The following is a 22,277-nucleotide window of genomic DNA, read 5'->3' as shown; positions in this document are numbered from 1 at the left end:
GACCCATCCTCAAATACAGCTCATCTGTTTGGAACCCATATCGCATCTCAGACATTAACACCCTTGAAAATGTTCAAAGATACTTCACCAGAAGAACCCTTCACTCCTCCACTCGAAATAGAATACCCTACGAGACTAGACTTTCAATCCTGGGCCTAGAAAGTTTAGAACTAAGATGCCTTAAACAAGATCTAAGTATTGCCCACAAGATCATATGCTGCAACGTCCTGCCTGTCGGCGACTACTTCGGGTTCAACTACAACAACACAAGAGCACACAACAGATTTAAACTTAATATTAACCGCTCCAAACTTGACTGTAAAAAATATGACTTCAGTAACCGAGTTGTCGAAGCGTGGAACTCATTACCGGACTCCATAGTGTCATCCCCAAACCCCCAACATTTTACCCTTAGATTATCTATGGTTGACCTATCCAGATTCCTAAGAGGTCAGTAAGGGGCGAGTACAAGTGCACTAGAGTGCCTTCCGTCCCCTGTCCTATTGCTCTCCTATATCTCCTATACTTTTCTTCTATTCCTATATCTCTTCTTCTATTCTTTCATTGATATGCTCTATTACTATACCTTCTTTTCTAGTATTTCTTAGATATATTTTACTATGAGCATCTCCTCTATAACCTTCATCATGTATTTTACTATGTGTATATACCCACTAAAATCCTCATTGTGTATTGGACAAAATAAATAAATAAAATAAATCAAAATAAATAAGGGTGGAGATGTTGGTGCGTTTTATACACTGAATACAGCCATTTTTGCTGTCCTGAAGCCCTGCCCCAGCATCTCATTTTTGGATGGAGGGTCTGGGAAGCCTGCAGAGAGCTCTGGGTGCTAGAGGATGGCAAAAATGCCCCAATTTTTGTGAAAAATTGGCTGTTTTTCACCCATCCCCCCCCCACAAAAATGGAGTCATTTTTGCCTTCCCTCAAAACCTAGGCGCTTTCTGCAAGCTCCCCTTTGCTCACCTCATCTTTGTGAAAAAACAGGTGAAAAGACAGCCTGTTTTTCACAAAAATAGGACTGTTTTTGCCTTCTAATTACCCCATCTAGCATCACTGGAGGATGAATTCTGGGAGTTGAAGTCCACTAGTCTTAAAGCGGTCAAGTTTGAAGTTTGTAAAAAGTATACATGGTTGTAAAAGGTTTTCTGCTACCCTGGTATTTTATTAAATAATATCTTACGACACCTTTTGGTTCAGAATACCTTATACCAGCGTTTCCCAACCTTGGCATCTGGACTTCAACTCCCAGAATTGGAGGCATCTGGACTTCAACTCCCAGAATTCCCCAGCCAGCATTTGCTGGCTGGGGAATTCTGGGAGTTGAAGTCCAAATATCTTCAAGTTGCCAAGGTTGGGAAACACTGCCTTATACTCTGAAAAATATGGTATTTTAGCTGACTCCATCTTTCTTCTAGCAAAGTGTTTACCTTTTCCTTTTTTGGCTCCACACCCAACTGCATATATCAGGAATATTCCCTTTCCCAGTAATTAATTTTATGCTCCATAGACTTGAACTAGGTCCATCATTTGGATTGGTTGATTTAGATTTGGGTGTGTTTTTTCAAGATTATCTTGATTGTTGCATAGCTAGCATATTTAGACCTCTGTGATGATTCTGACTGGGCATTTGAATTATTTTCTGTGGGATGAAGAGACGGTAGTACTGTGGAAAGAATGTGACTAAATACTGCTTGCCTTGATAGTCAACAATGATCTTCTCTACATGCCTTCAATATTTTTTGGAAGAATGGCTTCGTAACAATCTTCTTTATATAGTTGTTTACTCGGTGCTGCTGTTTGCTACTATATTATTTGCCGTTCCACTTACCTTCGTATTATGTTCATATTTTTCTGCTTTATTCCTTCTCCTGTATGAAAGGATTTGCAAACTGAATGGAAATTATTCCAGTAATATATGGGATCCTGTGAGGCTAATAATAGCAATCATATGGGATGTATATGGAAGATTATGGCATGGTAAGCATGTGCTATTGTGTATTAGTAAGAAATTTAGATTCTTTTATAGAATTACAGTATCTACATTTTGGGGGGATCATATCAGCATAATTGTACTTAACTGAGATATTTGATGTTTAACTCACAGTATTTTGTATCAAAGTCTTCCATAAATTATTTAGCTAATAAATGTATATAGCTGGCTATATCGCTGAACATGATTCTGGGAACAGCTAACAGTTAAACCAATATTTATTTTTAAACTATTATTAACCAGTCCTCCAATTTAACAGGCCTTTGCAATTTTATGCATGGTATGTCTGTATGTATGTTTGGTTTTTTATTATAATGGGTTTTAATTGTTTTTAGTATTGGATTATTGTTATACGCTGTCTTATTATTGCTGTTAGCCAGCCCGAGTCTTCGGAGAGGGGCGGCATACAAATCCAATCAATCAATCAATCAATCAATCAATCAATCAATCAATCAATTGTCAATATGCATTATACAAAAGCACTAAAATTGGGAACATTGACCAACACCCAGAGTGTGCTCACAAATAATGTTAGTATTTAATACATTTAACTTATTTCTTAAATATTTGTGTTACTTTATGTCCTTTTTTTGGGGGGATTTTGTTGTTAGCTGTTTGAAGGATCAGTAATTACCCAGACCTGCAGTACAGGTTTGGACAATTGCTGATCCTTCAAATAATATCAAATTTCAGTTCCTGATGGTTGCAAATCTAATGGTAAATAACAGTGTGTGTTAATTGTGCTGCCAGGTCTGGATGGAGTTAAGTCTCCTATTGGCCGTCTATCACAGCTACCATAATATGCCTACTGTTATAATTAGTTCTGGCTTTCTGCTCCTTGAGAAATGCCATTTTGAAGCAATTAGTGTTGCTGAAGAATTTTGTTGCACTGAGAGGAAAAAGAGGATTACTGGAAGAAACTCCCGTCTTGTTTTACCTTCCAACTTCTACTAAACAAATATGATTGGATATTATGAGTCAGTAAAGACAGTACAGCCTTCATTACATCATAAGATGCTTGGAAGGAGAGATTTGCCACAAGCATAAACAAAAAAATGCCAGCAGTGTTGTTTTGTTGACCTGAAATAATTTTAGGGGAAAGTGTGCATTGCTCCTTCTTTTCCTGATTTCTTTCAACAAGCCTAGATGATGTTGTTGTTGTTGATGATGATTATGATGATTATGATGTATTAAACTTGCATGTCATCTGATACTTCCTTCTGCTTCTAATCCATTTGCATTTTGGTACAAAACTGAAAGATTGGGAAGACGCTTTGTTACTTAGCCAACCAATCAAAACCAAACAGTTGATTATTTTCTGTGCTCTGCTTTTGGCCAGGAAGAGTAAAGGAACATTACCTGTTGGTTCAGTTTTCTGTAGGGGCCACAGATTTATAAATACATCTGCTCCATTAGTATCTTGTGGTGTGATTACAAATACAAATTGCAGCATCCTTGTTAGTACCAACTACAAAGGATGCTTCAATTGTTGAGATGAAACACTGTAGCAACCATGTTCTTGGAAGATGGAGCAAGGTAATTAACAAAATCTGGGATGGATCATGGGATGCAAAAAGACCAGTTAATTCAGTGGTTTTCAATCTGGGGGTCAGCACTTCTTTAGGGGTCAAACGACCATTTCACAGGGGTCGTCTAAGACCATGGGAAAAGACAAATTTCCCATGGTAGGAACTAAAGCTTCTACTCCGGTGCCTTGGAATATATTTTTACAATCCGATCAATCAGGCGTTTACAGTGGGGATGTCCCTCTGACCTTCCTGCCAATCATCTTAAAGCTCTGTTGGGAGAACTGGCACAAGACTTATGGTTGGGGGTCACCACAACATGAGGGACTGTATTAAGGGATCGTGCCATTAGAAAGGTTGATAACCACTGAGTTAATTGAAGAAAATGCTTCTCTCTTGCTCAGTCAGTGGAATGTTTCAATGAATGGATTTTTTTGAAAACCATTTCTTAAATGGTTAACACTTCCTCAAGTCATTATACTAGACATGTGAAATACAATTTTTTTAGCAATGTTACAGAAGTTGTACAGTATTATTGATATTCTAAGACATGCCTTATTTTTCTAGAGCAGACTACATCTCTGGAATTTCCTATTAGTTTCCACTTAAGCACCAGTTAGGTCTAATCAGCCAAAGTCAGTTAGATGCTACCACTTGATATGACTCTATCAATGAAAGAAGTTCTTCATTCTACAGAAAATATATTCTTAATTCAAACTATATTTGACCATAAATTGTAGCTTTCAGTACATGGGAATTTCAGGCAGTTGTTTGCTTGTAACTATGGTACTTACTAGCTAATCATATGTAGAATTTTATATTCAGAAACAGAAACTTTCAAGTAGTGAATATGCATGGTATTTTAATTAGTACAATACTGATTTATATAGCATAATATGGAATAATCGTTGATTTATACTTTGCATTTCAAACAGGGTATGAGCTACATGGCATTGAAAACATACCAAATGGGCCAGGGATAATTATTTATTACCATGGAGCAATTCCCTTGGACTACTTGTATTTTCTGGCTAAATTTTTTATTCTGAAGCGCAGGTGTTGTTACTCAATAGCAGATGATTGTCTTTTCATATTTCCAGGTATGTTTATAAGTTATATTCATATGTATGATGGTAAAACATTTCATTCGGTTTGTTTTTCCAAACTTTAGAAGCTTGAAATATGGATTTTTTAATATGATCAGTTTCCTGTATTAGTAGCCAGCAGCTATCGAAAGTTCTCAAACTTATTTTAGAGAACATTTTCTACTTGATAGTATTAGTATTAGTGATTTAGAAGTGTGAAACAAAAGAGTAGGAAAAATATTTACTTCTATTGAATATATTATTTATGTATGAAAGTTCTACATAGGCCTCTAACATAAACTAGTCAGTTCGGTTGCTCATGAATTGGTTGCTCATGAAAAGAAAATGTAATAATAGGAAATATGTTGTTAGTAGAAGTATTACACAAACTAACCCCAACTCAAACACAGCAGTTCTGGATGTTTTGCAGAAACGCTGTTGGTGAACTGTTATTAGCACATAGAACATGTGGAACATGTTAGATTGACCTGAAATAATTTTAGGGGAAAGTGTGCATTGCTCCTTCTTTCCCTGCTTTCTTTCAACAAGCCTAGATGATGTTGTTGATGATGATGATAATGATGATAATGATGTATTAAACTTGCATGTCACCTGATACTTCCTTCTGCTTCTAATCCATGCGAGTCTGTCTGTAATTTGTGTTCTTATCAGAAAATACCCAAACAATTTCATTATTTTAATTCATTTCCACAAAAAGAAACAAAATTGTTTATAAATTAAGTAGTGTAGATATAATGCATCTCAACTCGCATTGGTATAATGCTGAATTGCTCTTTTATACATTGTATTAAATCAATTAGGCTCATTTAAAAATCACACGTTTATGCAAATTTCAAATTCTCTATGCAGGTACATAGGCAATATAGGCAAAGTAGTATAAAATTATGCTGTGGCATTGCCCATTTCTTAGTCTGTTTTTCAAATATACAGTATGGACACAATTTTTGAATTACAGATTAATTTTCAATGTCTTAACAAATTCTTTCACAGTATAAATTTTTTAAATGCTTTTATTTCACCAAATATATGAAATATTTCCATAATGACTTACATGTATTAAAATAATTTCAAGGTATCAGTTTGAAATAGGCTCTGCAACTTTTAACATAGAAAATTAATTGAAAATATAGTATTAGAATTAAAAGTATGTTATTAATTGACAGTATATTTCCATATAACTTGTATTTCAGCCTTCGGGTGAAATTAAAAATTAAAATAAATGAAAACTGAAAAGGTTTTTCCCCTTTTAGAACCCCAATCAGATCCATACACTTTAAAATTCTGATTTGATCCCCTCCATTATCTTAAGGTAAACATTAATGCAACTTCATAGATCTTTACACATAGCATATTATATTGTAATCTTGCACTTTCTTTCAGGTGTTCAAGTATTAACTGGTGTGACAGGTATCATTCAAAATAAAAAGGAAGAGTGTTTAAATGCTCTCAAGAAAGGGAAGCTACTTGGAATTTCTCCAGGAGGAATGAGAGAAGCACTCTTTAGTGATAAGTCATACAAGCTCATATGGCATAAACGTAAAGGTTTTGCTCAGTTAGCTGTAGATATGAAAGTGGTAAGTATGGTGTTCGTATCATTATTTAATCTTTGCTGATTACATTTTATCAAACAGAACATGATGCTAAATACTGAAAAACCTAGCTTTTTAAAGAAGTATTGTCAGAGGTGGGCTGCAGGGATTTGGGATCTGTGCAGTTCGGAGAGCCCCAAAATCCCACTCCTGGTTGGCCCCGCCCATTTCTCCCCTCCCAAGAATTCCCATGCAACACGTTTTGGATGCAGGTCAAGCATGGAGGCTCAGTAGGGCAAAATTTAGGCCTACCAGAAGGTCGGGATCAGAGGGCCTCTGGAGCCTCGGGAGGCCGTTTTCACCCTTCAGGAGGCTCAAAAAACATCTCTGTAGCCTGAAGTGGGCAAAAACACTCCCCCTGCTGTGGTGCAGGAGGCTGACTAGGCCACACCCATCATAGCCACACCCACTCAGCAACAAGCAGAGAACCCTTTGCTAAAATTTTGAAGCCCATCCCTGAGTATTGGTTTTCTTGAAGATAACATCTAACCAAGTATATTTACTGTATTTACTATAACTGCTGTTTGAGAGTTAAATACAGTAAGTAAAATACTTGTAGCCTAGTTCATATTTCCCAATTTTGGAACAAAACAGAATAGTTTTTGACTTAATTCTTCATGGGCATGACAGCAGAACTCTTTTCTTTCAATTAACTTAGATCCATACTGTACTATTGCTTATATCATATCTTCTGTGACTATGCTGCTATGAAAGAAAATATTATTCTTCCGTTATCTTAATGATAAATATTTCAATATCTCAAATATTTCCTTAATATTCAATTATTTAACAAACAACTACAATTTTTATATTTTAACCGTCTAATTAGACATTCATTCAGTTAAAAAATGGGAAATCCTAACCTATTCCAAAGATTTACTATTACGTAATTGATGACTGAAGCAGGTATCCAATATGGAAGTAAAGTTCAAAAATATCAAATAAGGGCCCTATTAGAGTATTTAATGAAACTAACCATGCAAATAGAAATACTTTTAAAAAACAGTGCTACCTGGCTACTCAACTGCTTTGAAACTCAACAAATTTGGTACTCAGTTCATTTTGATGTGAACATTTTGTCATGGTAGTCATTGTTTGTTTGGTACTTAACACACAAGCTAGAACCTGTTAGTCTAGGCTGTCTTGTGACTCACTTAATATAATAGAATAGAATTTGTGTGATTGGACACCCAAGGAATTTGTCTTGGTGCACCTGTTCTCAGTGTATATAAAAGAAAAGATAAGTTCATCAAGAATCATAAGGTACAACACTTAATGATGGTCCATGTATAAATAAGCAATCCAATCATATTAGGAACCAGTCAATATAAATTGTAAGATACAAGCAACAAAGTTACAGCCATACAGTCATTTATGGGAGGAAATGGATGATGGGAGCAATGAGAAGGTTAATAGCAGTGGAGGCTTAGTAAGTAGTTTGACAGTGTTGAGGGAATTATTTGTCTAGCAGAGTGATAGCATTCAGAAAAAAAACCTTCTGTCTAATTCTTCTGCTGTGCAGTGCTATATAACATCATTTTGAGAGTAGGAATTGAAACAGTTTGTGTCCAGGATGTGTGGGGTCTGTAAATTTTTTCACAGTCCTCTTTTTTGACTCGTGCAGTATACAGATCCTCAACAGAAGGCAGGTTGGTAGCAATTATTTTTTCTGCAGTTCTGATTATCCTCTGAAGTCTGTGTCTGTCTTGTTCGGGTGAACAACCAAATCAGACAGTTATAGAGGTGCAGATGACAGACTCAATAATTCCTCTGTAGAACTGTATCAGCAACTCCTTGGGCAGTTTGAGCTTTCTGAGTTGGCGCAGAAAGAACATTTTTGTTGTGCTTTTTTGATGAGCTTTTTTGATGTTTTATGTCCATTTTAGATCTTGCGATATGGTAAAACCTAGAAATTTCAAGGCATCTATTGTTGATATTGTGTTGTCTAGTATTTTAAAAGATGAAAGTATGGGCGGGTTTCTCCTGAAGTCTACCACCATTTCTACAGTTTTTAGTGTATTCCGTTTCAGTTTGTTCCGGTTGCACCACAGGGCTAGTTGTTCAACCTCCTGTCTGTATGTGGATTCATCATTGTCTTGAATGAGTCCAATCACTTTTGTATCATCTGCAAACTTCAGTAGGTTAACAGATGATTCATTAGAAATGCAGTCATTAGTATATATAGAGAGAAGTGGAGAGAGCATACAGTCCTGGGAGGCACCTGTGCTAATTGTACAGGTATCTGGTGTGATTCTTCTTAGCTTCACCTGCTGCTTCCTGTTTGTTAGGAAGTTTATGGTCCACTTACAAGTGTATTCAGCTACAGTTAGCTGGCTCAGCTTAGTTAGAAGAGTATCTGGAATGATGGTCCTGAATGCTGAAATAAGCTCTACAATGAGGGCCCTTGTGTAGGTCTTTGGAGATTCAAGATGTTGTAGGATGTAGTGCAGAGCCATATTATCATCATTATCTGTTGATCTGGTTGCTCGGTATGCAAATTGCAGGGGGTCTAACAGTGGTTCCGTGATGGTTTTCAAGTGGGCAGCACAAGCCTTTCAAAGGTTTTCATAACTACAGATGTTAGAGCAACTGGTCTTCAGTCATTCCTTGATGGTGGCCTTCTTCAGCACTGGGATGATAGCAGAGCATTTGAAGCAAGAAATAACATAGCACATCTCTAGCGATTTATTGAAAATTTGTGTGAAGATGGAACGATGTAGCTGTTTAACTTTACCTGTGAACCAAGGTTTGTTGTTACTGTATATTCACAAGTTCCTGTTCAGTACACATAAATCTTCAGAGAAGCTGACATATGATGTTACAGTATCTCTGTGTGTGAGTTCATCCAGGTCTTCAGATGTATCTTCAAAACTATGCCTATCAGTGCAGTCAAAACAAGCCTATAGCTTTAACTTTCCCCCCTCAGTCCAAGTCTTTACTGATTTAATTGTTGGTATTGTGGTTTTAAGTCTTTGCCTGTAAGCAGGTACAAGGTGAATCATACAATGATCCCACAGCTGCTTGTTGTAAACACTGATAAGCATGTTAGTGTTGTGTAGCAATTGTCTAAAGTATTGTTGCCTCTAGTGGGATAATTGACATGCTAAAAGTATTTTGGTAGCTCTTTCCTTAAGTTTGCCTTGTTTAAATCTTCCAAAATAATGGCCAGTGAATTGGGATATTTGGCTTCAGCCTCCATAATCTGATCAGCTAGAGTTCTAGAAGTTTGTAGATGTATATACACTGCAATTAGAAGAAATGAAGTAAATTCTCAAGAATAAAAAGATTTGCAGTTGATAAATAAGGTCTCTAAGTTTTCATCACAGAAGGTTTGTATTATTGTTACATCCTGAGACCAGTTGTGGTTAATACACACACACACACATCTCGTCTCCGCCCCCTCCACCCCCACCCTGATAATTCTACAATCCTGTCTCCTCTATGTATCTGAAACCCTGGTATATGCATGCTATTGTCACCAATTTCTTCATTTAGCCAGGATTCAATAAAGCATAGGGCAGATGCACTGTCGACAACAAGTTTGCATCTGTTTAAAAGGAGTATTTCATCCATCTTGTTAGCAAGTGAACATAAATTGGTAAAAAAAGGAGCGTTTTTTTTAAATTCCCTTATTTCTTAGTCTATTTAAAATTCCTGCCCTATTTATGTTGTGTTGTGTTGTGTTATTATTTCTTATGGGAAAATAGTTTGGTATTCATTGTTACTTGTCACATTTCCTGGAAACAACAGTAAATACCAAGGTACCACTGTAGAGAACTTGGAGAGGAAATTAAGTCTCAGAAGATTTGTATTATTGTTACATCCTGAGACCAGTTGTGGTTAATACACACACACACATACACAAAAATGAGTCTTTTTCACTTAGATTCCTAGTACAGTGGTACCTCTACCTAAGAATGCCTCAACTTAAGAACGCTTCTAGATTAAAACCAAGACTTTTTTGCCTCTTCTTAAGAACCATTTTCTACTTAAGAACCCGAGCTTGGAAAAATTTCCCAGGAAATTTGAGAGCGGCAGTTTCCTGCCATTCCTCCTGAGTTTCTCTCTCTGGTGGAGTGTATGAGAAGCAGCCTCACACCAGGAATATGGGAGGTGCGTGCTCCTCCTCGCCACCTCAGAGTCCCTCTTTTTTTTTTTTTTAAGTCTTAAAGTTTTGGATTTTTTTGATTCCCCTGACCTCATCTTCTTCCTTCGACAGCGATTATCCTCCTCCCCCTCCTCCTCTTCCCACCCAAATTCTGAGCTTTTATTTCTTTCCTAATGAGTTTGCAAGCATTATTTGCTTTTACATTCTTATGGGAAAAATTGCTTCTACTTACAAACTTTTCTACTTAAGAACCTGGTCACGGAATGAATTAAGTTCTTAGAGGTACTACTATATTTCAAATCTATGCCCTGTTTTTTGTTCTTTTTTTCATCCTATCCCTTCAGATCCAGTATTTTGTATTTTTTAATAGTCAAGAGTCGGGGCGACCCACCTTCAGACCTACCACTGGTCTGAACATCAGGTCCTGTCTAGTGTAGTTGAGCCATGCTTTTATGAATCTTGCTTAGTGACTATTGTGCTGCCATGATCAGTGCTTTAATGCAAGTAGGATTGCCATCAGCTGTGACCCTCAACATGTCAGCACCTCAGCTGTCAATGCAGGGTCTTGCCTTGCCATAACACTGATGACTGGTAAGGCATACACATTGACGGTGTATATCTTGTTCTTCACATTGAACTGCCTGTTCAATGTCCTGTGTTTTATCCTTTCATGGTACTTAAATGCTGCTGTGTTCTTTGCCTGCCATGTGATTCCCTTTACAATGGAAAGTTATTGAAACAGCAAATATTTATGGAAAGAAAGGAGACCAGAACTGTACACGTACAGTTGAATTACAACTGTAATTCAACCCCCTGCTCAAACATTACATGCATAATATTTCAAGTAGAAAAAAAAGACCAACTAGATTGCTGTTTGATGCAAATAACTTTATTTATACATGGAAGAAAGTTTAAGACAAAAAACAATCTCCAATATAAGAAGAGAGACTAATTAACACTCATCTCAGAATCTATTTATTTTTGACGCTTCAGTGATAAGGCTTTGAGTACAGTTTTAACCTAAACAAAAATTAAATAAATTAAACTAAATAATGCTCTGTCTTCAATATACTTCAGAGCAGGGGTGGGCTGCTACCCAGACCTGGGGGGGAAGAGGAATGCGGTGGGGTAGCAAAAATGGAGCTCCACCCCAGAGCACCCAATTTGCACTGAAAGATGTTGAAAGAAAATACAGGGCATCCTGCATGAGCCACGCCCACAGTGCAGTAGTAAACATTTTGGTAGCCCATCACTGCTTCAGAGATTGCATAGTGATGATCAAAGAGATAAGTTGTGAAATAAATGTGGAAAATACTATGTGAAAGCCCACAATGAAGGCAACAAATGTGCTATCATGCGTGGACATCAAATCCCAGAGGCCATTATTGAAGAGCCCTATTAAAATAATTGAGGTCAGATGCAAATGCTAACTTGTTAGTAGAAGAAATGTTTGAGTTAAAACATTCTACAGACAATCAAATAGGACATCACAGTTTTTAGAAAATAGCAAATGGGCATGCCATTAATTCAAAATTCCAGGCTATTACTGTACAATTTTAGAAACTTGTTTTGACCTCTCATAGTCATTAGAAAATAAATGAAAAAGAAATTCATATGGTCATTCATCAAATAACTGGGTGGTTGGTTAAGTGAAGGATGGTTCAACATAGGTATGTTTCTCAACAAAGCAATGGTGATGGTGCAACAAAACCATCATAATGTTTTGTTTCTCAACAAAACATTATGATGGTTTTGTTCCTCTTTTTGTTCCTCTTTTTTTCTGGGTTTTGTTCCTCTTTTTTTCTGGGTTTTGTTCCTCTTTTTTTCTGGGTTATTGCTTCCATTTTAGAAGGAGTATTTATTTTAGTATTGTCTGTTCTATATCCAAACATTACAACATTATATTCAACTCTTAGTTTAAGACTAAGACTTAGTTAACAAAATGTCTATTTTCTCCCCAAAAGAAAAGGGAAAATTAAAAAATCGCTTCTTTATATCTATTGTTTTTATATATTTGTGTTTTCCTTTCCTTTTCTTTTTACTTTTCTATTCCTATTCTCTTTTTACTTTATCATTTTTTCTCATTGTTAGTTTACATTGTTTTTATGTTTATGCTTTTGCAAAATGTGCTAAAATTATTTGATCAGACATTACAATATGATTGGTGTTGCTAGCCTTATATTTGTTTTAAGCATATAGAAATTGACAATATGAGGCTGAAAGGCAGAGTCTTAAATATTAAGAAAAATTATAGACAACCAGTGATAATAATGTCAGCCCTGGAAACTCAGGCATTGGATCGTCAGGCCTGCCACATTTAGATCTGTGGGAAATTGGGAGGACGTATTGGGTGTCACAATAACATTCCTTTCTCTAAGAGTCAAGGACACAGTCCTGTATCTGAATGGGTGTGTCTGGGAGGCATCTCCAGTTGGGACGGTGTATTGTTTGGACCATGTGTTGGTGTGGGAAACTGGATGCTTTCATATTTGGGTTTTCCTAGATGCCAATATGACATCTCTAATAAAAAGGAAGTTTGAGGAAACTCAAGCCTTGGAATTTTCTTTCATTGGGGGTGGAACCGTCATTACTTGGAACCCTGACAAATAATTAGGCATAACTTAAGTGCAGATTGAGTTAGAAAAGATAACAATGTTAAATGTATGCATCAGAACTAAGCAAGATCCTTGGAACAAACTTCCAGAAGGCGTGGTAGATAAATCCACAGTAACTGAATTTAAACATGCCTGGGATAAACATATATCCATCCTAAGATAAAATACAGAAAATAGTATAAGGGCACACTAGATGGACCATGAGGTCTTTTTCTGCCGTCAGACTTCTATGTTTCTATGTTTCTAAGATCAGTAATAAATTATGATACCTGCTCTTTGAAAAGACCTCAGTGTACCAAGAACTTAATGTTTATCCCAACTTTTATGTGAAGAGTAGCTTAAACTGGCGAGGAATCTGGATCCTCTTATATATTCAGAAGAGCCACATGTGCCTCTTGGATCAATTTTTCACCTTATGAAATGTTTATACTGTTTCTTATAATTTTAAAACTTTTAATTTTAAATTGTTCTGATTTTAATGTTTCATTATATTGATGTTATTGTATATTGCCCAGAGCCTCTCTCTAAGGGAGATGGGAAATTAAGAAATATGAAGTATAGGTAGTCCTTGACTTATGATCACAATTGAGTCCAAAACGTGTGTTGCTAAACAAAACAGTTATTAAGTGAGTTTTGCCCCAATTTACAACTTTCTTTGCCACAGCTGTTAACACTGTTGTAGGTAAGTGAATCTGGTTCCCTCATTGACTTTTTTAGAAGGTTGCAAATGGTGGTCACATGATCCTGGGACATTGCAATCGTCATAAATATGAGCCAATTGCCAAATGTTTTATTTTTGATCATGTGATCATGAGGTTGTTCCAATGCTTGTAAGTGTGAAAACTGTCCAAGTTACTTTTTTCAGTCCCGGTATAATGCTGAACAGTCACTAAATGAATTGTTGTAAGTTGAAGACTGTCTGTATAAATAAATACATACATACATACATAAATAAAATAGGGGCTGCTAGTCTCTTAATGCTTTAATAAAATTAAATAATTTTTAAAAACCATCTCTTTTTTTCTTTAGCCTATTATACCCATGTGTACACAAAACATTCGAGAAGGATATTGGATCTTTGGGCAATCAAGTAAGGCATACTTATATTGCATTTTTTAATTTGAAAATTATTTGTTGTTCCATCTATAGCTTTATGTTTTGCATGGCATTTAGATAGAGTATATAAGACACAAAGTGGTCTCTAGCTCCATTCTCTTTGGGAAAAAGAGTTTAACTGAGCTCATGGTTGAGTCCACCAGTGTAAGAATGATAAATTATTTTTAAAAATAGAGTAAAAATACTTTTCATTGCCTTGATGAAGAAACATTGTTCTTGTTGTACATACTCTTGATCAGTTGGAGGATGATGAAGATATTGAGGACTCAGATTCAGATAGTGTTTATGAAGTAGTGGGGGGGGCGGGGTTACAGGTAGTAGAACAGGTGGGAGGCCAGCTACAGGATGGGGCTATGAGTTCAGGATCTAGTGAGGGAGAATCACATGCACGCTGGGTTAATCCTAAATTCAGAAGAATTCAGAAACGTAGAGACCAAAGGTCTGGAAGAAGATATTAAGGAGAGGAATGGGTTAAATATTGTAGTGAGATAATTGGCACGTCAGGGGGCTAGTGGAGAAGAAGGGTGGAGTTTCAACGTTGCCGAACAGAAATATGGAGGGGTTTTTCGCTACGCTAAAGTAAGCCGAAGTATTTTGTATTGTATTTAGTCAGAATGGCTGTTTTTTATAGCTATGTAGTTAGGAAATAAATCTGGTCTAAGTTAAGCAGGAAAAAGAATGTGAGGAATGCGGCTAGAAGAGAGATAATGAACCGATTGATGTCGGAAATGTGTTGAAGTACAAGAGAGTAGAGAAATAAATGGAATTGATTTATTCATGAAATGATGCATTTGATGAGAGTTATTTGTGATTGCTGAACTTCTACCAGAATCCGGAACAGTTCTTGGGAAACTAAAATAATGTATTGCATGGAATACAACCATGATGGCAAACCTATGGCACGTGAGCCATTGACCAGCTCAGGTCCACTGCACATGTGCCAGTGCCTCCTGCTGGCCAGCTAATGTTTGGGTCACTTTCTGCTACCCTTGACTTCTCAGATATCTGGAGATTCCACCCCAGCACTGTTTGGGCAAGCAAGGCTTTCCCCTCCCCTCCCAACTCTACTTGGAGAAAAGAGGATTTTCCTTCTCTCTCACCTCCGTTTGAGGAACGAGGCTTTCCCCCCTCGCCAGTTCCATTTGGGGAAAGAGGATTTTACCCTCTCTCAGCTCTGTTTGGGGATGGGAATCATTTCTCATCTCTCACTGCTGTTTTGGGATGTGAAGTCAAAATGGGGGAGGGAGAGGGTCACACATGCATGCATGGTGGGGTGCACTCTCATGTGCAGGGACAGAACATGCAGGAGGGGCATTGCATTATAGGTGTGGGCACTCGCACACTTGTGACAATGCATGCGCATGTACTTTCGGCACTGAAAGAAAAAAAAGTTTGCTATCCAGGTATATAGTCATCGCTGCACTTCATAGGTGAAGCAAGAGGTTTTCTTGGAATACAGTACAATTTTTTCTTTAGCTTCACACCATTCCAAACACTTAGGGGTATTTTAGATTGTTGGAGGATCTGCAAAATAAAGCTGCTTTGTTTATCCTTTTCCCTGGTTGGAAAATGAACAAGGAAGGAGAGAATCTGCATAATAATAGCATAATAATTATACACCACAACAGTGACATGCATCAAAGCCTCTCCAGAGTGCCTTGCAAAGAAATGTTGTAACCCTATTACAATTTGCTACACCCTGTTCTCTGCTCGTTGATGATAACCCGAAAAGCAATATTTGAAATAAAAATGTACCAGAGTGAAGTACGTCAAGTGCAGGAAATCAGGAGCCAAGTTGGTTCAAATGAATACAGGTTTATGGCATGCTAACACTCTCTTAAGAATCTGAACTACTAACAGCCAAAGTGAATCAGCGGTAGAGAAGAGTCAGCATAATTCAAGGTGGGTTGGACTTGGATCCCTTGTGGGTGCAGAGGGATTCGAGACTGATGATGCACTTGACCTCTCCCTCGGGTCCAATCTCCTATTCACTGGCGATTGACATATTGAATTTCTTTCAGTCCTTTTAATTAATTTTTTACATCCGAGATTTCTTATTCATTCATCCATACCCTGAACATATACCATAATTTTATGCTATAAATTGTTAATCTGCTTTCTGACTTCTTAGAACTTAATTGTAGTATACCCATACATAATTTTTACGGCAGTCTGAAGTCAGAACCAAATTTATCAGTTCTTATTGTTAACTAAGCCAGGAGCTTAAAAAAATTATTATTAGCTCCAGCATCATTTGCAATGTCTTTTCATTTGAATCTTTGCACTGTTTGTAAGCTTCTGATTAGCTTGTTCCACCTTGCAGAAATCTTTCCTTACTTGATTGTTAATTTGATCAGATTATTGGCAAGCTCCTCCAAGTTCTAAAATGCGATTCACTTGACCCTGCAGGCTTAAATTCATTCCAAATAAATTTCCTGACCATGTTTCTTTAAATTTCAAGATACAACCTATCTTCTTTATTCTGTTTTATTTTTAATGACATTGTGAAGCATGTCCTTCTGTTGGAAATGAAGAAAACAAAGATATAATCAATAGCAGTCCTCCATGTTAGCATTTTTCTGTTTTACATTGTGTGTGTGTGTATTTAATTTTTAAATTATTTTTATACTTCCTATAATTTTTCTCTTTTTATAGAACTATTTTATTTCTTGATTTTCATTTATATATGTTTTCTACTTTTTTTATATAAAGATTCTGCTCTCCTTCTTGAGGACTTATAAACAGTGCCACCAAAAAACAACAACTCTATTTGTCTGTCTCTTGTGGAGTATAAAAAATACTATAGAATAAATGTTTGCAGGAAAAATAACAACGCCATGGGGAAAGAGTCTAGTAACACCGTTAATATGCATACAATGTTTGTATTCCTACCTATGGAGGACTCAAATGATACTTGCAATAGGTGTAAATTAGTTAGATTACTTGAAGAAAAGGTGAAGAATTTGAAGGCAAGTCAAGACATAGAAATTCCTGAAACATCCACAAGACACTTTCAAACTTGTTTATTTATCAAATTTATCTGCCACCCATCTTACGGTTTAGGCAAGCTTCAATAGTGAACATGAAGAACCTGATGAACTGTTAAGATCAGAAGTCTCTGTCCAAACAAGAGGTATTGAATACCTATCTACCCTTGGCAAGTACAAATCACTTGGTTTAGATATGTGCGTTTTAAGGAGCTGGCACACGTAATCTCAGAGCCACTGGTTGTAATCTTTCAAAACTCCTTTAGCACAAGAGAAGTAATAGAGAACTGGAAAAAAGTGATATGAGTCTAAAATAAAAGGTGGGGGGAATGGGTCTAGGAAATTATAGGCCAATTAGTTTGATATGAAATACCTGAGAAAATACAGGAAAAGATACTCAAGCAAACGATTTGTGAGCACCTATAATGAACATGGTGATTACTAGGAGCAATATCCGTACTGCTCCCACTCTGCTGGCCTTTAGCAAAGCTATGAAGACCTGGTTTTGCCGACAGGCCTGGGGACCATAAATTCACAGCTTGATGGCCAACTGTAAGAATGGTGTGCATGTATATGAGTGTGATTTTCTTGTTATAATAACTTTTTATAGTTTTTTTTTAGTTTGTTATGTTTTAACCTCAGATAACTGTTCGACTTCTTTTACTGTTTTGCATTTATTCTTATTGTATTGTACCGCTGTTGCAAGCTGCCATGAGTCCTTCAGGATTGGGCGGCATAGAAGTCGAATAAACAAACAAATAAACGAATGAATAAATAAGTAAACAAACAAATAAGTAAATAAATAAATAAATATTGCAGCTGAAGATCAACTATAGAGTTCTTCCAATAACATAAAGTTTAGATATTTAAACTGATTCAAATTATGTTTTGGTTTTAGCTTTTTTTTTCTTTCGCAGGAGCTTTCGCTAGGAAGCTATATGAATATAGTCGAATCCCCTTACTACCAGTGTGTGGTGGGTTTCCAGTCAAATTTCGTACTTACGTTGGAGAACCCATTCTATATAATCCAAATGTAACTGCTGAGGAATTGGCCACAAAGGTATGATTTGTTTATCAGTTCAAACATCTCTTATTCCTGCTTAATTGTCAACAGATTTCAAAAATATTTATATAATAATAATAATAATAATAATAATAATAATAATAATAATAATATATTAGATTTGTATGCCGCCCCTCTCCGAAGACTGAGATACTAAATTAATCTATTACATTAATTTAGTATCTCAAAGCTTTTTATAAGACTAATATAATTCAAATTATCCCTGGAAAAGTATTTTCCTTTTTTTATTTTCAAAATAGTGCAAATAAAATCTAGTGATGGCCAAATTTTATTACTAAATTTTGGAAATTACACTTAGTGGCATTAATCTTAAAATAGTTCGGTACTTACGAACAGATAGCTTCAAATAAAACCAGCCAAAATATTTTACATGACTTTATATTCTTTGAATGGATTGGTAAATTATAGCTATTGTAGGTTGTAAACATTATTTATTTTACTTTATAATTTTTTATTTTTTTCCATTTCTAAAGCTGCCCATTTCATTCTTACTCTGGGCAGCTTGCAACCCAAAAACTAGATTACAGTTAAAACACTAAAACATTTTAAAACCATAAGAAACAATAAAACATCAAAATATACATAGCAGCTGAGATACTTGGCCAGTTATTGCTAACTGGCCATACAAGACTATTAGGAAACAGGGTCCCACATAATTTCTTAAGATATTTCTGGTCTGTATACAGTGGTACCTCTACCTAAGAACGCCTCTATTTATGGATTTTTCTAGATAAAAACTGGGTGTTCAAGATTTTTTTGCCTCTTCTCAAGAACTATTTTCCACTTACAAACCTGAGTCTCCAAAACTGTAACCGGAAGAAGCCTCTGTGGGGCTTCTCTTGGAATCTCCTGGGAGGAAACAGGGCCAGAAAAGTCAGGGAGAAGCCTCCATGGGGCTTCTCTAGGAATCTCCTGGGAGGAAACAGAGCCGGAAAAGTCAGGGAGAAGCCTCCATGGGGCTTCTCTAGGAATCTCCTGGGAGGAAACAGGGCCGGAAAAGGCAGGATGTAGCCTCTGTGGGGCCTCTCTAGGAATCTCCTGGGAGGAAACCGGGCCGGAAAAGGTGGGGAGAAGTTTCCAAACCAAGGGAAACTAGGAATCTCCTGGGAGGAAACCGGGTGTCCACACTCCCCGTGGTTTCCCCAATCACACACATTATTTGCTTTTACATTTGTTCCTATGGGAAAAATTGCTTCTTACAAACTCTTTTTCTTAAGAACCTGGTCACGGAACAAATTAAGTTCGTAATTAGAGGTACCACTGTATTTTTCTATGAGAATAAAAAAGTTAAACAGCAACTATATGTTTATATCATGTTTCCTTTTGTTATAAACCATTTGGGGATACAGAACAGATTGGTCCTAGATAGTACTTGTATTTGAGAGTACCAAGGATGTAGCTGTCATAAATGTATCATTTATTCTTCTAGTGAATCTTTATTACCAACACAGTTGTGAGAATGAAATGCTTTATCATTTCTTCCTTTTTCTTTACTTTCATTTTCAGACCCAAATTGCACTTGAGACATTAATTAGAAAGCACCAGCAAATTCCTGGAAGCATCTGTCGGGCTTTATTGGAAAGATTTCACAAAGAAAAGAAGTAAATTGGTCAAATGTTATGATTAGATCAAGTGAGGGAGCACACTGCTAATTATGAGTTTGACAATCAAACAGGATATCAAATTTCTAATGTATATTATTTTCTAATTTAGTATTGTACTATTTTGGCAACAAAAGGATAAAGTATGTGATTTTTCATTTGCAAGCAAAAAGCACTTGAATAGCTATTTATAAGGATTTCAAGATATGGGTGTATTTCAAAGTTGAAATGTTACGTAGAGACTGATATACTTACAGGTAGTTCTTGATTAGTAAATGATGCAATATTAGAGTTGCAATTTGAGAAGTTGCATATAAGGAGATCTAAAATTCAGTTAAGTCGAGGCTATACATGTGCAATTGCAATGGAGATTTTAGACACTCTTCATCTTCATATGTGCAAAATGGATAAAAGGCAGATTCTGTCAAAGAAAAATTAAGTTAATTATAACAAATATTTGCTGTAACTAAATGACATGAACATAATCATAGCAATCCTAAAATTAAGCTGAATTTAGGGAAGAATCATTTTGCTTTCTATAATTACTCTGTGATTTTATTATATATAATATGAATTTGAATAACACAACCATTTCATTGGATTCATTAATCACACTAATTAATATTTTTAGACCGATTGATTCCTTGGTTGCTGTTTATTTTTTGTATTTCACTACTATATTATTTTTTAAACATTGTAAACCATCTAGAATTGCTAATGCGAGATAAGCAATTGTATAAATCCGTTATATAAATATTTTCTTAAATATTAAAATTATATTGAATAAAATGGTGTTTGTGTTGTGCTTCACTGCAATATGTATTGGAATGGTTCTGTCAATATACATTTAATGGTGAAGAATTTAAAAAATTTTGTGAAACAGGAAATCTTGAAGCACTATTTCACCAGACATTTTTAACAAAGTAAATTTTTATGGGATGTATTTTGAATGGAAGGAAATTTTAGAAAATTTTGCTGATATCAAACATATTTAAACTGATGGTCTGTGTTTTGCCGGGCTCTCTGATAGGAGCCTCCTGAAAATTCAAGGGTACAAATTTCAGACACACACACATTTGAAAATTCAAAACAATGTTCTTTATCACACAATTCAAAATAAACAAAGCACTCTTTTTGTATTGCATAGAGCACTCTTCCCAAAATAACCGGGTAGTCTGTACAATTTCCCTTAAGCAGTCATTAAGTACTTAGCTAGCAGCTGTGAAGAAACTTCACACCCCTTCTTCCAACGAAGGTTGCTCTGCTTTGGTTTCAAAGGCGTAAAAAAGCAACAAAGTCCAGCAACACAAGATTCCTGATGAACTCTGATCAGATATTCTTCCACAACGGCCAAACCTACATGCTGCTATTTATAGCAGCAGCTCTAATTACTGGAGCCCCACCCAAACACAGGTGGCCTCCCTTATTTCCTGTAATATGTTCTTATTTGGTCTATTCTACGCATAATTCTGCGCTTGCGTAGGTCCAAAATGTCATCATCTGAATCAACGGAAGATAAGGGAGAGTGACTGCCTGGGCTATGTGCCAAGCCCTCCTCTGCCGAGTCACTCCCACCTTCTTCTTCATCCGAGGAAACTAAACTCTGAACTGATTCTGTTGGCAATAACACAGGTCTGTGACATGTTGAATTTTCCCCTGCATCCACCTCTCCATTCCCTGGGGAAGGAGCTGGGCCAGAGCCAACCACAACAGTCTGTCTTGGATAGCATGTAGAGAATGCTGGTACAAGACATGACCTGCATGCCGCCCAACATCCATATTTTTTTAATAATAATAATAATAAATTACCCTCACCCTCAGAAAGGATCTGCAACCATTACCACAAAGACACACTGCTTTGTGATATACCTCCAAGCCTTACCAATGCTGCCAGCTCTGTTGCTGCTCCAACCATCAGACAATTACAGGTAGTCCTCGACTTGCAGTAGTTCACTTAGTGACCATTCAAATTTACAACACCATTGAAAAAAGTAATTTATGACTGTTTTTCACTTACCCCAGTGGTAACATCCCTATAGTCACATGATAAAAATTCAGACACTTGGGAACTGACTCACATTTATGACTATTGCAGTGTTCCAGGATCATGTAATTACTTTATGCGACCTTGTGACAAGCAATGGGAAAACCGGATTTGCTTAACAATTGTGTTACTAATCTTCACTTAACAACTGGAACAATCCCATTTTGTAAGTTCACTTAACAACAAAAGTTTTGTGTTCAATTGTGGTTTTAAGTCGAGGACTACCTGTAATTGGGGTACCAGCTATTTCTTTACAGACAACTAATATTTTTAATTTATTAACATGGCCATTTTCCATCTACAACTTGTGTATCTCTGATGTTGCAGGTTGTGCATTAATATCATTCATTCAACAATCAAACTAAAGCATTCATTGGTCAGGGGGGGAGATCTAAGGAACCCCAGGCCTGGTGGCAAAGATAAGTTTTTAAACTCTTATGGAAGGTGAGGAGGGTAGGGGCAGTGCGAATCTCTGGAGGGAGCTGAT

General features: G+C 36.4%; 1 protein-coding gene across 1 annotated transcript; it reads left to right on the top strand.

Moving 5' to 3' along the window:
* Positions 1–1,698: 1,698 nt before the first annotated feature.
* LOC139164978 (DGAT1/2-independent enzyme synthesizing storage lipids-like) lies at positions 1,699–20,535 on the top strand. Its single transcript, XM_070747764.1, has 6 exons — positions 1,699–2,001; positions 4,476–4,640; positions 6,027–6,220; positions 13,988–14,048; positions 17,979–18,121; positions 19,652–20,535. The coding sequence occupies exons 1-6, from the start codon at positions 1,734–1,736 to the stop codon at positions 19,748–19,750; spliced, it is 930 nt and encodes a 309-aa protein (XP_070603865.1). The 5' UTR covers positions 1,699–1,733; the 3' UTR covers positions 19,751–20,535.
* The last annotated feature ends 1,742 nt before the right edge of the window (positions 20,536–22,277 follow it).

Source organism: Erythrolamprus reginae, chromosome 3 (assembly GCF_031021105.1).
Source record: "Erythrolamprus reginae isolate rEryReg1 chromosome 3, rEryReg1.hap1, whole genome shotgun sequence".
In the NCBI taxonomy this organism is placed as follows: Eukaryota; Metazoa; Chordata; class Lepidosauria; order Squamata; family Dipsadidae; genus Erythrolamprus; species Erythrolamprus reginae.
This window is presented reverse-complemented; position numbering and strand designations above follow the sequence as displayed.

Excerpts from the sequence above, each read along its gene's own strand:
- LOC139164978 (XM_070747764.1), top strand. The coding sequence starts at position 1,734 with ATGATCTTCTCTACATGCCTTCAATATTTTTTGGAAGAATGGCTTCGT. Across the intron at positions 6,221-13,987 it reads TAGCTGTAGATATGAAAGTG|CCTATTATACCCATGTGTAC; the intron begins GTAAGTATGGTG and ends TTTTTTCTTTAG. Across the intron at positions 14,049-17,978 it reads TTGGATCTTTGGGCAATCAA|GAGCTTTCGCTAGGAAGCTA; the intron begins GTAAGGCATACT and ends TTTCTTTCGCAG.